This window comes from Bidens hawaiensis, unplaced genomic scaffold (genome assembly GCF_021521415.1).
Source record: "Bidens hawaiensis isolate Kalapana, Puna unplaced genomic scaffold, B.hawaiensis_p1.1 tig00033031_1, whole genome shotgun sequence".
NCBI classification, from domain to species: Eukaryota; Viridiplantae; Streptophyta; class Magnoliopsida; order Asterales; family Asteraceae; genus Bidens; species Bidens hawaiensis.
Genome location: NW_027495646.1, coordinates 20,787 through 36,759, shown reverse-complemented (window position 1 = coordinate 36,759; position 15,973 = coordinate 20,787). Strand labels below are relative to the sequence as shown.

Sequence of the window (15,973 nt, the reverse complement as noted above, 5' to 3'; positions counted from 1 at the left end):
CATGTGTGGAACCTTCTAAATTGGTTCATTCAAGAATAAAGATTGATACTGTAATACTATGGTAGATATAATGTACGTTAATGCCTTAACGTACGATAGGTACGCGAGACGCTCAAAGGCAAAAAAACAAAGGCAAAAGTACTAAATGCTCAACCAAACCCTAAGACGTTCAGCCAAAAACCTATAACGCTCAAAAAACACTCAAAAACGGTTTTCGTAAAAAAAAGTGAAAAATTGATCGATTAACCATCGAAAACTGTTTTTTCGGTGAACCAATGATTAATTGGATATGTATTGACGATTCTGAGATGTTTGGATGTGATTTCATGGATAGATTTCGTGAAAAAATGGATTCACGTACCTATTATACGTTAAGGTATTATTGTATTGGATCTTTTACCTGTAATACTATATCGATCAGTAGATAATTAAGTAATAACATTTAACCAACAAATTATTATCGGTTAAAGAATTTCACAAAAGAGTGTTTTAAATCAACTCAAACCCCCAGCAAAAAAGTTATGTGTTTCAACTTGAACCTATTTAACCCACTAATAACTTATTTTCCACCTTTTGAAGATACATGAAATAATAATCTTAAATAAAAATGAAAATTAAACGTGACAGTGAACTAAATGAACTGCAAGCCAAGATGGAAGCCATGAATCGTGGACTTGATGCAAAATCAATATTTAAAAGTGATGAGTACAACTAGTCCACCAGTACGTAGCATCATTCAATAATTTCTGTAATTCTTAATGCAGAGGATTTTTAGTCAGGTTACTAAAAGGATTAATCCACGGACTGTTAGCCATTGGAAGCGATCACTTAGACACGACCTTATAAGTTTATTGGTGATATGTGGCTAAGTTGTGTGTTATTGATCTCTAGGAAGAGTTATGCGTCAATAATCTCTCGGTAAAGTTGACTGTTTTAAGTCGATCAAAATACGATTGTAAATTTTGAGACGGTTACAATATTCGACTGCTAACGCTACAAAATGAATGACCTTCAAACAAGTTGAATGACCTTTACAATATCATTGGTAAAGGTGGTTACCCTTGGTGATCCGTCAAACAAGAATAGCATGAGTTGGTGCTGCTCTTTTTTATTTTTTTTTTCTAGTATTGTAATAGTACCCGGTTTTATAGTAAAGTGTTAGCTAATCTTGTTCTTGTATCACATGCCTTCGCATTTTGGTTCAGCTAACTTTTGTTCAAGTATGACATATATACCCATGGGTAAATAGGTAATTAAATTAGTATTGGAAGTTCATGCTATATTTATAATTTGGAGAGAAAAGCAAGGCCATCATGTTTAAAAATACATATAAAATTTGCCCAAATAATAAAAGAGTGTACACAACATTCAATAGATATCCATTATATATGCATGGCCACAAGTATATTCACCTCACAATAACCATCCATGCATACACTTGACTCGATCTCAAGTTCCTCATTCAAACTCTAAAAAAAGTAATAAGAAACACTATATAAATGTGTAGTTGGGATCATAATCAATGTGCCTTCACGACCTCAATCTACATAGTTGATTGAGTGTCACCAGTTATATATCTCTTTCATTGTTTACACTCCATAATTAATACGTTCATTTTAATATATAAGACAAGAGAAATGGAAATTAGTAAGTCTATTATACTTTTACTTTCTTTGGTTTTGGTTCTAGGAGTTGTGGATAGCTTCGATTACCATGAGAAAGAACTCGAATCGGAGGAGGGCTTGCAAGGCATGTACGAGAGGTGGAGACAACATCACAAAGTGACCGAGAAAAGCCCCGAGCGGTTCAATGTGTTCAAGTACAACGTACACAATATTCACAGAATAAACAAACAGAACCTACCATATAAGTTGGGGATAAACCACTTTGCTACCATGACCACCCATGAGTGGAGGAACACCTATGCCGATTCGAAGTCTCACCACATCAAGGCACTTCTCGGAATTCATAATAACTACAACAACAACAACTTAACCACGACTTATGGTCATGTTGATTTTAACAGTCTCCCACCAAGGATAGACTGGAGGGAACATAACGCCGTCACCCCTGTCAAGAGTCAAGGGCAATGCGGTAACATATTTATTTACTCATTAGTGGTTTGTGGTTATAATTTATCTTTGTTATTGAGATCCGCTAATTTAGAAATTTTAACTAAGAAATTTTTGTCTCATATGATTTAGGTAGTTCAACAAAATGATCACTAATTAAAATGCATACTAGACCTACAAAACAATATATGTTAAAATAGTAACTTTAGATTATACTTGTAATGATATGATGTTGTAACTCAAATAGTTATCTACATTCAAAACAATAGCGTTATGAATATTGCAATGGTATCTAACACTATTTTGATGTTGAGTTTTACAGCAAGTTGTTTTGCATTTGCTTCGGTGGGTGCAATTGAAGGATTAAACTCCATAAGAACCGGGCAACTCATAGGCTTATCAGAACAACAAATTCTAGACTGTGATTTAAGTGAGAGAACCCAAGCTTGTAGCGGAGGTTTAACATGCGGTGTATGTGACTGGGTCGTAGAGAATGGAGGTTTAGCTACGGAAGCGTTCTACCCTTACACTGGCAAAAAGGAATTCTGTGATAGAGCCAAGGTACAAACAAACTTATATATAAGTCCTGCAATGCTAACTTGTTATACATGCATATAAATAAGCGTTTGCTATTTCTTCTTATTGTTTTTCAAATCCAGTTTGGTCACCACGCGGTAACTCTTGATGGACGTGAGTATACAGTGGTCAATGATGAACAAGACCTAATGAAAACGGTTGCCGGCCAACCATGTGCTTTTATGATGGATCCTGGTGGTGATAACTTCATGTTCTACAAAGAGGTAACCTTTAAAACAAGCCTAGCTAAGTAAACCGTTTGGATGTTTCTATGATATGTAAACATAGCGATTTAATCATTCATGGTCATGTGTAGGGAATATATAACGGGCCGTGTGGATATACTCTAACACACGCCATGTTGTTAGTGGGATACGATCAGGCTCCTGACGGAACAAAGTATTGGATTGTTAAGAACTCATGGGGCGAAGGATGGGGAGAGAAGGGATACATTCGGATGGCACGCATTGGTGATTCACAAGGAATGTGCGGGATGAATGCCGAGGGTACATTCCCACTCAAATCTCCAGAAACGCGCAATATTGAACTCTAGATCTACTCCATGTCCATGCATGCATGCATCCAGAAATTTGGAATAATTAAGGATGATCAATCGTTCTTCATTGATAAATGATGGACACTAGAATAAACTATTGAATTGTATTATCTTTTATTTTTTATTCAACCATCCAAGAGAGGAACTCAGACATAATTTTGTATTAGATGACATTTTTGTTATTAATTTCGTATTTTTATTATCGAATTTGTTTATTGAATATCTATACTACTATATAAAGCATAATGGAAGGACAGGTTGGTAATTTGCTTTCAATTTATGTGAGGCATTCGATCGCCATGCGAAGAAGCTTCTTAGGATCATTGTCGTCGTAGTGAATGATTGTTTCTGTCGAATAAACCAGAGAGTCAGCGAGACAGAGACTGTATAGTAGCCGGCGAGAGGCGAGCAGAGTGATGAAAGTCGCCCAAGAAAGTTGCCTACAATAGCCTTTTTACTTGTGCGGTGAAACTCCAAAAATGACCTTGTTATTCGTTTAGAATCAATCGCGGTACAAAAGTAGTATTTTAACTAGTTGCATAATTACACAACTTAATCCAGCACATGTATGTTCAGTGTATAGTTGGATTTATTTATTTCTTTTTGGTCTCCATCCAGACTACTCGTGGGCGATCAAAAGCTCGGTTTGGATCAGGTAGTAAACAACTTTCCGTTGATACAAATTTCAAAACACGTCTACAAAATCCTCAACAATGGTCACCTAGGTAGGCAAAGGCGTATGGCGCGTTCAGGGCACAAAGGCCTCGCATGTTACCTAAGTGCAAGATGCAAAAATGAGTATGTGCTTGAAACATGCAAGGCGCAATATAAAAAACATAAAGAGAATAACTAGGCATAAAAATTAACATTACGCTCTAATATATTTAAAAAACTAATACACTTGGCATCATCTAACCAATATCAAAAATACTTGCAATCGGATAAAATAATTAGTGTAAAAAGATTTAACATATACAGTGTTTGCTAAAAACAAAAAGTAAAGAATCTATGGCATGTGGTGTCACTATTGTTTTTTAAATTAACAGCAATCTAATATACTTTTAATAATACCTAATATACTTTTAATAATACTACACCAATGTCTGCTATACATGACTCGAGGTATTTCATCATTAGCCACGTTTTAGACGGACATAAGTCACATAATAAACAAAACCAATAAAGATATGGACGTGTTTAAACTTTAAACCTTAATGTCACTACTAAAATCAAAAAACAAAACAATCTAGACTTGTTTGCATAACCAATGTATGAAAGAAATTAACAAATATGTACATACTAGCATATGACACAAGGTTGAAACACGCATGTCATGTCCACATACATATGACTCCATTCCTGTCTGACGTGGCAAGAGGTTTTCCAAGACCACTCCAAGAGCAGCATAGCACCGAACCCGTGTGTTCCTTAAGAGTGCTAACTATCTTACCATTAGATATTGACCAAACGTGGACTGAACCATCAACCGATCCCGCAGCAACATAACCATTATCAGCACTAATACACGACCGACTCCAATTAGACGCAACTCGATTCTCACTCGCTCTTAACGTCCCACAAACTTCAAGCGTCCGCGTATCAAACAAATTATGCAAATTATCACGTCCACTCGTCAACACCGTATTACCATTCCTAGATAAACATATAGACGTAACTGCAAGCGAATGCGCGCAAACTTCACTTAATAATTTCCCCGTTTGTATATCCCATAACCGTAAATGCCCGTCAACATGACCCGAAAAAATAGTTTGACCATCAGGGCTAAACGATAACGCGTTACAATTACTCGGAAACATAATCGTGTTAACACAATACCCTTTATTAAGATCCCAAACTTTAATCGTCCGGTCGTAACCCGAACTAACAATATGCCGGGCCGACAATCTGCTCACGTCAACCGCACATACTTTATCTTTATGGCCCGTGAGTGTATGACGCGCACGGCCTGAATTCGCATCCCACACGTATAGATTGTTAGAACTACTCGCTGCGATTATGCATTTATTATCGTGGGTGATACTAAGATCGAGAACCGAGCCTAAACAGCCAGTGTATGTTTGGGTTAACCGGCCCTTGGTTGAGTCCCACATTTTGACAGTATGGTCTTGACCGCCACTGACTAGTTTACCAGAGCTGTTTTCAAAGACTATAGATGCACAACCGCCATCGTGGGCTGGGATCCGGTGTTTGCAGGTCTTCGGTATGACGGGTTCGACATAAAATTCAGCACCTTCTTCACTTTGGCGCACCACACCGTCCACTTGTTGTCTTGCGAGTTGTTCTAAACCGCTCGCTTTGAGCTTATCGAGCATTTCTTCGTATAAAGCATTCGCCTGTTAAATAAATAGATTAAATCCAAACTGAAAAATATATGTGTTAATTGAGTATATGAATGTGAAATAAAGAGAAAAGTACATAAAATAATAATAATAAAACTGAACTTTACATTTTTTCCTGATTTGGTAACGACTTTAAATTAAGTATAACAGTTAAACGAACAGGGTTTCCTTGTTTGTGTTCGTTTATTCTTAACAGGAGTGTACGAGTTCATTTATGTTCGTTTGTTAGCAGTACTAATGAAAGGTTTACGAACATAAACAGACATAACTTAACATAAACTAGCAAACATCAATTAAAATTAAACGTGAACGTCAATCTGCCGGGCCTAAAAAAATTAATAAAACTAGACTAAACTGTAGTGGGTCTAAAAAGTTAAACTGGATATATAAACAAACGACAACGAACGAACTAGCACACACGTTAACAAATGAAAGTAAACGTACGAACATAAACAAGAGTAAATGAACAAAAGTTCAACATAAATGAACGAAGGAGACGTGTGCTCATGTTTGTTCATTTAACTAACCGAACAAAAGACTTTGTTCTCCTTCGTTCATTTATTATATAAACGAATTTCCTGTGGAACAGTTAACGAACGATTCACTGACCATTCGGTTAGTTTACAGGCCTAAAGTGACTTGTTCAACGAGTAACAGGTCACCTTTTGCTGATCTTTCTAAAATTGCTGGTGTGACTTCTTGTTGTCATGTTTATGTGTGTGAATATCCCACACGGATATCTATGAATTAATGCGACATTAAATAATACTTTATAACTAAAATTCTAAAAGACTCATTTTTCAAACTTGTAATACTTTTTGTGCAAAGTTGGTTGCTAAAATCAGCAGGTTAGTATCTGAGTATGTATAAGTTGGGTTCTACTTTGCACAAAGCTGGTTGTCAAAATTGAAAAAAAAATGCAAACTTTGTTTCTATAATTCTATTTCATGAAGTTCACCCTAAAATAAGACCTGTAGGTTATGATGATGAAGTTTACTGGAAAAGATACATAAAAAACAGGTGCCATATTATATCCAAGTACTAAAAGAAATAAATTGGAAAAATTAATAGTAAGCCAAACCTCATTAAGGCGTTCAGCATCCTGCATTTTCTGCAACATCCATCGATCAACCAATGTCTTGTTTTCAGTCTCTGCATTAATAGCTCTAGTTCTCATTTCTTCATATTGAGATTTAAGCTCTTTATTTTCACCAATAAGCAATTCAATAGCTTTAGTTTTATCTTCTAAAAGTGCTGTCAAACGAGAGCATTCATCTCTGAAACATAAACATAATCACATTTATTAATATGATAATACTATTATTTGCAGCACACTCAACTGTAGTATAGAACCTTGCTTGTTGAAGATCATGCTCAAGATTAGGAATTAGGGCTTCTTTTTCTTGAACTAAAGATTTTGCAGCTCTAGATTCAGCAACTTCCACCACAAGCTGCTCAGATAATCGAGCTTGAGCTTTATAACATTGTTGAAGTTCTAATTCAAGATTTTCTGCTTTATCCTTCCATTCAGAACCCTAAATGTTGCATATGAAAATTAAATCAGTTATACTGCTTTTATTGTAAGATTTGATGTTAGCAAATTGCAAGACACAATGCACTTTGATAAACTTTGACATCTATGCTTCAAATTGGTTAAAACTTTCTTGAAAACAGAGAGATTAGATGATTAAAAAGGATAAGAATGTACAGACTTTGAATCAAAATAACATCAACAAAGTATTAGCGTGTAACAAACAGGATCAACTGTTAGGTTTGTGGTAGTTTTGTTATTTATATGTCATCCTGTACTTGTAACCTCACGAGTGTTGAGAGCATAAAGCAACAAGAAATTCCTTGTTTACCGCCCGTATTTCCGCTTAGACAGAACCACGTAAAATCCTCGTGTCTCATGTTCGTTTAATTTCTGCATTTGATTGTGTTTGTGCGTTATAGGTTTGTGATAGTTTATGTTTTCTTATGCCTCTAAGCTAGAAACCATAACTTGTATCTATTTATATGTCATCCTGTACTTGTAATCTTTCATCACGAGTGTTGAGAGCATAAAGCAAGAAGAAATTCCTTGCTCCAGCCCGTGACGTAGGTCATTTTAGACAGAACCACGTAAAATCCTTGTGTCTCATGTTCGTTTAACCTCTGCAGTTGATTGTGTGTGTGTGTGTGCTAGCGTGTTTTACTTAACCGAGATCCTAACATCAATCACAAAGAAGATGAATACATACACTCCTAGAAGTTGAAATACATATGAATAATATGGCCATAACATGCTTAACTTAAATTACTAACTAACTAACAGATTTACAAATCTCTAACAAGTTAAACACATACAGTAAATATTAGAGTTAAATAAATACTCTAACTATAATTATAATAATAATAATAATAACCTGAGAGGCAATAGGTTTAGAAAGAGCAACAAAGGCCGGTGCGTGAGCTCCTTCCTCAACCAAATGCCGCTTCCGAAGAGCCTTTAACGCGTGTTTTATCGCCTCAAGCGCGATTTCTTTGTCTGACCTAAAAAACAACACAAAGTCAATCGAATCAAATCATTCGATGGATAATAAAATTACAGAACTAAAGAAAGGATTACTTACATGATGAATTGATTGGTAATCGGAGTAATCAATCGATAGGATTTGGGGATTTAGGGTTTTGAGATGAATGACAGGGAGGATCGGAGGTAACGTACCATCAACCAATGATGACGACCAGAAAAGGGCCCACCGAATTTTATGACTCGCGAAATAATAAGTTAGAGACCCGCGCGTTACGGCGGCTAAAACTTGAGTTGTGAATGAACATTTACGTGAGTACGTCTAAGCCAGTTGCCTCGCTGAGAACCTGAAAGAATCCAAACTGACAGGTTGTGGCGGGGATAACTTGTTGGTATCAGCACGGTTTGTTATGGCATCGAGAAAAGTATTTTGTTAGTTTTGTGTTGTTTGTAAAAAACGTAAATGCTTTATGACCAAGGTTAAAATACTAAAAGTCTTATACCAAAAATGTAAATTTAATGGTTTTTAATGTTTTATGGCGTGAAACTTTGATGGCTAAACTTTGAAAAACAACTAACTTATATGTCCAAAGTTGGAAGTTTAATGTTTTTAACATTGTGTTGAAAGTGTAAAGTTTTAAATTGTACACTTTGCCTTTTAATATATAGTAATAACTAGTAAATGACAGTGAGAAGGTTGATGAGGGGCGGACCTACATAGTAGATACCGGGTTCACAGGAACTCACTGAGTTTTAGTTTTTTAATACAAAGTTTATATAAAAACTGCAGTAAACCCATATAAATAAATAGAGTGAACTCATAAACAAAATGAAAAAGCAGTCTACTGGTTAAAACCTTTGATTGTGTTACAGTGGACCCGGGTTTGATTCTCTTCTACAACGAATTTTGCTGATTTTTTTAAAATACTAACAAAAAATTTAGAGGGTTCTAGCTTTAATTGTGGTCCTGTGTCCATTTTATCATCAGATCTGATTTTATTATATTCTTTTGTAAGTAGATTTGTTGTTAAAATATGCCAATTTCATATTTTAGATCTAGGGTTGTTTTTAATTGCTTTAAGAATGTAGCAGCATAGGTAGGAGTTGCAACTTGCAAGTAGCTCAATTGTTTTAAGTAGTATAACCATTATGAGTCCTTAGATTTCATATATACGAGACTATAACGATTATATTGTTCTTTGGTATACTTTTGTTTGATCTCAATTTGATTCTTAGAATATATGAAAATGTTTTGCATACTTTTTGTCACTTTGTTAATGAAATATTGAGGAGATGAATAAAATTTTTAGTGATAATCTATATGATAAGGTTATGACTTTTAGGTCATTATAACGTGATGAATTAATCATTTTAATACTTCTTCTTTCTAAACTGGCATGTGCTAATTTTGTTAAAATGCATTCCGACACGAAACAAATATACCACATTCTAAAATTACTTTTAGCGCACCTGCACACCCCCCTTCTAAAAAAAAACCTATTTTGCCACATATAATCACCAGTCTATGCCATAAAGGCCTCAACCACATGATTAGCCGACCCGACTCGTTGAAGGGACCCTGAATTTTGTTTGTCCGGTCTTTATAAAATTAGAGTATCTTAATACAGTGAACCCACTGGAAAAAATTCATGGATCCGCCACTGAGGTTGATATCTGTTAACTAGTGTGCCATGATGAAATGTTGATAAAAACATAAAGTTACTAAAGGATGTATTTATATAAAATTAAGTTTGCGTGAAGAAAACATATGGATATTTTATGTTTGACGTATGTGTTTTGGTCATGCATTATGTCAGCTTGGTGTTAAATCGAATTTATATCAAAACATGCATATAAACGTTGTCGTTTGTATTCGAAATTTAGAAGAACACTACGTTGTGAAAAAAAGTTGAAAATATGTTATATATGAGCCAAATCGGTTTTGAACGAAACTTAAACTGAAACACATTTATATTCAAAAAAGTAAAGTTATGTTGTGAAAAATGTTAAAAATATATTATATATGACCTTGATCGACATTGAACGAAACTTATACTAAATCGTAAATATTAATAAGCACGTCATAGTAGTATATTTGGAATTCTAAAATAAATCATATTTTAAAAATAGAATTTTTCAAATATTAATTTGAAAAATAAAAAAAACATGAATATAATATTAAAAGTTAACTAGTTAGCGCATATGTGAAAAATGAATTGGTTAAGGTTCATGAATAGTAATTTATGTGTGATAACCACTAAATGGTTTTTAATATATACATAGTGTTATTCTTTATAAAATTTTATTAACTTAAACAATACTGGGAATTATATCTATGTATTGTACAAACTTAAATAAAGTTTATAATGTGTGAATAAATGACGATACTCTGGGTTATATCTGTAGAACATGGGTCACAATATTATTTAAAAATTATAAAATAAAATAAGTATAACGATACTCTCATTATACAAGAGAAATACCGTAGTACAACACCGTTTATAGAACCAACATGATATAAAATAAAGTACAATTTACATATTAATATAAAGATTCATGCCGATGTCTTTGATGAGAATTTGAACAGAAACTGCTTGACTCAAGTCTTCCACTTGTTGAGTATCTTCGCATTCGTATTAGTTTTCCTTGACGTGGCTAACTCCATTGACTGCAACAAAATATGAACAAAACAATATATATTGAGTGTGGTTGAGGCATGTATTTAATATGCTTCCTTTAAAACAGATTTTGGGTCTATATTAAAGAGTCGTATGTCTCCCAGGGTACAAAAATCGGAACAGTGTGTATTGTCAGAGATGGCACTCGCACCCGCAATTGCACTAGGTATATAATGGTGTTCTTGAAAAGAGAAAAAGTTAGAAGAATAATATGTTGATGTAATCGAGTAGAAAATATCATCTCTATGAGTTCTCAGCATATGAGCCTTCAAGTGTTCTTCATGCTCCTATACCTCTCTTGTATATATTTCTATTTGTATACCCCCCCCCCCCCTTCCTCAAATGAGGCACCAAGTCTACTAAATATACAAGAGTTGTAGGTGAGTGAAAAGTCTCACTTAATTAAAGACTTAATACTCTAATAAAACTCATCACAAAGAAACTATACTCAATAGTTTCAACATATGAAGAGTTTAATATTAATAATTTAATATATTAAATTTCATTAACCAACTTATAATTTTTCAACAATATCTATGTATTATACAAACTTAAATAAAGTTTATAATATATGAACAAGTGTTATCAGACGTAGAGTAAAGAGTTAAAATGTTATTTTAACTTTGAATCTAAGCCGGTTAAATGATGTATTTAGTTATACTAGACGGGTGTCCGCGCGATGCTGCGGGAAACACTGCTTTGGTAATCACATTACAAGTTTATGTGTGTTCATTGTTAAGTTTGATAATGTGAAACATTTCAAACTGGTTATTGGTTTGATTCCACGATTGATTTTTTTCTTTAACCTTTGGCCAACCGATTTCATTTTTCAACGGGGTGGTTTCGGTTTTCGACGACAAAAAGACGTTACTAACGTTTTGGTTCACGGTTTAATTTAAAAACCATCAGAAACAAACCACAAACACTCATACATAAAATGTTATTTTTTTTAACTGAAAAACTATAGCAATATGATACTCATATTAAAGATAATAAAATGATTGTTTTATGGTGCAATGCTTTATAAAAAATATTAACTTATAAAAACGTTATGGCCGTTCAAATTTCGTGGGGGGGGAGTTGGGTTAAAAGTGAAAATAAAAAGAGTATATAGGTAAAAGATTAAGGTTCATAGTTGTAAGTGTTGTTTAAATTTACAAAAATTGATTAAAGTTAAGGGGGGGAATTATAAATATCTTTAATGAATTGAAAATGCACGTGATAATATAATTCAAAAGACAATATTGTCTTTTTCAACATGCTTTGTTAGGTTGTAAGTTATGTATTAAGTTTTGTAATTTACTTAAAATTAAACGTCTTAATTTGCTCATTTTTCCCTCACTATAGTATAGATATTGATATAGATTGTGGGGCTTCATAACGATATTTCAGAAACCTCGTCTTTGAAGTGGGCACGCATTCTTTTTTCTAGTGATGTGCTTATGAAAATGACTGATTAACCACACTTTTTTATACGATTAAAAGTTTATATAAGATGTGTTAAACAAGAATATGTTTTGTGGGGTGGGGCCGTGGGGGGATTATTCTTCATTTCTCTTTACAATTCACAAAGGGATTGCAATACAATGATACATTAAAACTTATATTACTCAAGAAATATATTATTAAATAATCTATTTTATTGATAATAAAATAAACAACTCTCCTTTCATGATAGTAAAATATACAAACTTGTATTCCCATATATTCATTGTATATTCCTTCGTCACATGTAGGAAAATACACAACAAACAAAACACAGCCACAAACAACTAGCAATTTACTCGTTTGGTGGTTGAAAACATAACGCGAGAATATAACGACTAATTAATTCAGTAACACCCCACTCCACTATTATCCGTACAACACCCCCACTATTATTTATGTGGAAGCAAAATGGGCTGCTACAACGGATTAAAGTAATGATCAAATTATTCAACATTACTTTCACAAGTATATAAACAATCAACTCGTAACACAATATAACAAAAGTGGAAATAAAACTTGTTGATTGAAAAAAGTTGCAAATCCAAAAAGATACTTGACAGATACATAAATATATAATAAGATAGAAAAACACACATAGGATATTGGCCACCATCAAAATTGAGTCAGTGCATTAACTGTAAAACTGTTAAGCAAAAACACTATCACAAGTGGATTGCAAAGTGCCTCTAATTTTTCTAGATAGAAAAGGTCCACCGTTTATATTATAGACAGGTCACGTATATCTTGTATCAGCCATCGAAAGCACGAATTCAAACAAGATCGACCTGTATACAAATTTAAAAAATGAATGAATGGATCAAGCTGAAAATCAATAGTCAACCAAATCCTCTTCTCCTATGATCAAAAGAACCAAACCATTTAGTAACCAGAAAGAATCGGTGATAAAGATAAAAATTAAAACCTCACATGGTTTGTCCCATTATAACCAAACCAGATCAAACCATTTTTACCCAACACATATATTCTTGATTATTATTTCTTTTGATTGTTTAATCATGATTCATTATCGAGGCTATGCTTTTGAGATTGTTTGGCCGGTTATGTTGTTTATTATTGGGGATTTAAATGAACAGAAAAGAATATTGTGTTTGAATTGCACATTCAAATCTTAAAAAATAGTTAATTAAATAAAAAGTAAAAAAATATGAGAATAAAAGGTATAAAAAATGGGGTGAGAGAGGCTCGAACTCTCGACCTCAGGATCACTCTATATTGCTATGAGACCTACGCGCTAGCCAACTGCGCCACCACCCCATGTGATCATTTTTTTGTTACGTAGATAGATCTATCTTCTTAGACCAAGTTGTTTTCAGTTTACTAATTTGCACTAGTGTTTCGGCTTTTTCATTTTGTTTTCTAGGAAATTTTCTGCATTATCAACTTCTGGAGTTTTACCGTGACATTATATAGATTACAATTTACGACCCCCTATTTGGTATCCATGATGGTATTCCACTTAATAGGATTTCAGACATAAAAGGATTCGTAAGATAATGTGTCTTGAGATTTATACATCATCCAAATCTTCAATACATGTATGATTTTTGGGTGATTTATTATTGAGTTAACAATTTGATTAGTATAAAATTCTTAATATGATAGTATTCGTAACCATACTGCTTGGATGTGTGCCTAATATATATACCGTAAATAGAAAGTATTAAGTCAAGTGGTATTGATGTAATAGATGAAATCCAAATGGTGAGGGTGTATTTTTTTGAGTGGAGGAAATTGGTACAAGTTTTGAAGTAGGTTAATAGCAGGGGTGACCGAAATATTTGGGGGCAAAATGACAGGATGAGAAACTGTTATTTCGTAGATGATTATTTAGTTTGACACATATGTTATTTTATTTTATAAAGTCAAGCATGCATTGATAAATAATATAGATATTAAAAATATTTGAAAAATTTTGCCCCCATGCAGGATCGAACTACAGACCTCCAGTTTACAAGACTGGCGCTCTACCACTGAGCTATAGGGGCTGATGTTCTAATAAGGGATTACTATATATTTAATAACATATTTATATTACAATTGAGCTTATTTTTATCACAAAGTCAACTGTCATACGATAACAAAATTGAATGAAAAAACTTATGGAAATCACATAAATATTTCAATCTGTTTCAAGTGCCACGGAAGCAATCACATTCATGCACATGATCAAGAAGATTTGGGGATTTAAAGTTAACGTGTAATTAGGGTGTGCGTGGTGCAATTTAATTTAAGTGTGGTTTTGAGCAAAAACTGAACTGATTCAACGAAAAACTAGTTTAATAAATTGGTATTTTCGTTTTTTCACAAACACAAAACCAATATTTCAGTTTTCACAAAAAATTAAAACTGAACCATCAGTTATAATTTGGTTTGATTTTTTCTGTTTTAAGTTGGTTTTTTTCAGTATCATGCACATCCCTATGTGTAATGCTTAAATAATCATCTCATTTTCATAATGGTATGAAGGATTTATGAATTTACTTGTTGAGCACTTTGATTTTCCTTGTTGAACTTATGCTTAGTTCTAGACATTTGGCATGTCGTTAATTTTCATAGACAATATATCATACACCGCTCGATCGTGTGTACACCTATAGTTGGCTTAGTTAGGGAACATACATTTGGTGTGTAGTGTAAGTATATGGATTGTGCTCTGAGTGAGATTGAACCGAGTTATGCTATGTAACCAAATCAACATTAAATAAACAAACTAATAAACCATTAATTTCTTTCTCCTATTAACATAACTAATAAAAGTAAAATAATTAAAAAAAATAAAGAAAAAACCATTATAATTATTTTTTAAACTATAATAATTAAAAAAATAAAACCGTGTAATTTATTTTTATTTTTTATAATTTTTGTATTCCCCCTCTTCATTTTATTCTACATAAAATCACAAATACAATTTATTCATTCAGTATAACTTCTTTCAACCTAAAAACAATTTCTTTCAACTTAATTTATCAAAATTCATCAACGCGTAACTTTTATTTAATAGTCATCAATATATTTATTTTATTCTCAGTTGACATGCCAACAAAAATCATTGTGATGGATAATACAAAAAGTATATATATTGTACACATGTGTCGATTAAATATTAATATTAAATATACAACTTACACAAATCATTTAGCATATACTAGTTTTTAGCACATAAAACCTATAACATACACAAAAAACATGCAAGTTACCCTGAAATTCGGCATTAACCATTATATAAACTACACAAGAATAAATATAATAACTTTTAATATGGTTAGCAAATTATTCCCCTCGTTTTTTAATTTTAGAAAAAAAAACTAATTAATCTCGTTTTAAACTTGATTAAACATAATCCCTTGTTAATGGTTCTTCCTTATAAGCAATATATTATTAGTGGATTTTTAGTTCAAAAGTAGTATTCTTCCCATGATTTTACGTTTGCAAATGATGGAAATAAACTACTATTATGGTAATATACTTAGGTAGTGTTTGATAGAAAGGAATGATATGTGAAATGAAATTGGTCATTTCAAAGGAATAAAAAAAATTATGTTTGGTTGTTATATGGTAATGGAATGAACCATTCCATAATTAATGAAATTCCTTCCAAATATAGGATTTTCATTCTTTAAGTAGTATGTGTTTTTTTCGGGAAAATTTCCAAAATGATCCAAATGAGGAGAGAAAAAAAAATAATCCTAACTATATCAAGATTCCCAAAA

The 15,973-nt window shown here is 32.9% G+C and overlaps 2 protein-coding genes and 2 non-coding genes across 4 annotated transcripts; 1 reads left to right on the top strand and 3 right to left on the bottom strand.

Moving 5' to 3' along the window:
* Positions 1–1,637: 1,637 nt before the first annotated feature.
* LOC143584341 (vignain-like) lies at positions 1,638–3,201 on the top strand. Its single transcript, XM_077066421.1, has 4 exons — positions 1,638–2,094; positions 2,395–2,633; positions 2,732–2,872; positions 2,965–3,201. The coding sequence occupies exons 1-4, from the start codon at positions 1,638–1,640 to the stop codon at positions 3,199–3,201; spliced, it is 1,074 nt and encodes a 357-aa protein (XP_076922536.1).
* Positions 3,202–4,388: 1,187 nt separating this feature from the next.
* Positions 4,389–8,356, bottom strand: LOC143584338 (autophagy-related protein 16-like). Its single transcript, XM_077066420.1, has 5 exons — positions 8,177–8,356; positions 7,970–8,096; positions 6,918–7,099; positions 6,646–6,841; positions 4,389–5,558 (listed from the first exon to the last, which is right to left on the bottom strand). Coding segments are annotated over exons 1-5 (1,530 nt in total). The 5' UTR covers positions 8,179–8,356; the 3' UTR covers positions 4,389–4,535.
* A 5,074-nt stretch (positions 8,357–13,430) lies between these two features.
* On the bottom strand, positions 13,431–13,517 carry TRNAM-CAU (transfer RNA methionine (anticodon CAU)). The gene is given in 2 exon segments: positions 13,431–13,466; positions 13,480–13,517. It is a non-coding gene; the product is annotated as a tRNA-Met (tRNA).
* Positions 13,518–14,176: 659 nt separating this feature from the next.
* On the bottom strand, positions 14,177–14,248 carry TRNAT-UGU (transfer RNA threonine (anticodon UGU)). The gene has a single exon. It is a non-coding gene; the product is annotated as a tRNA-Thr (tRNA).
* Between the last annotated feature and the right edge of the window lie 1,725 nt (positions 14,249–15,973).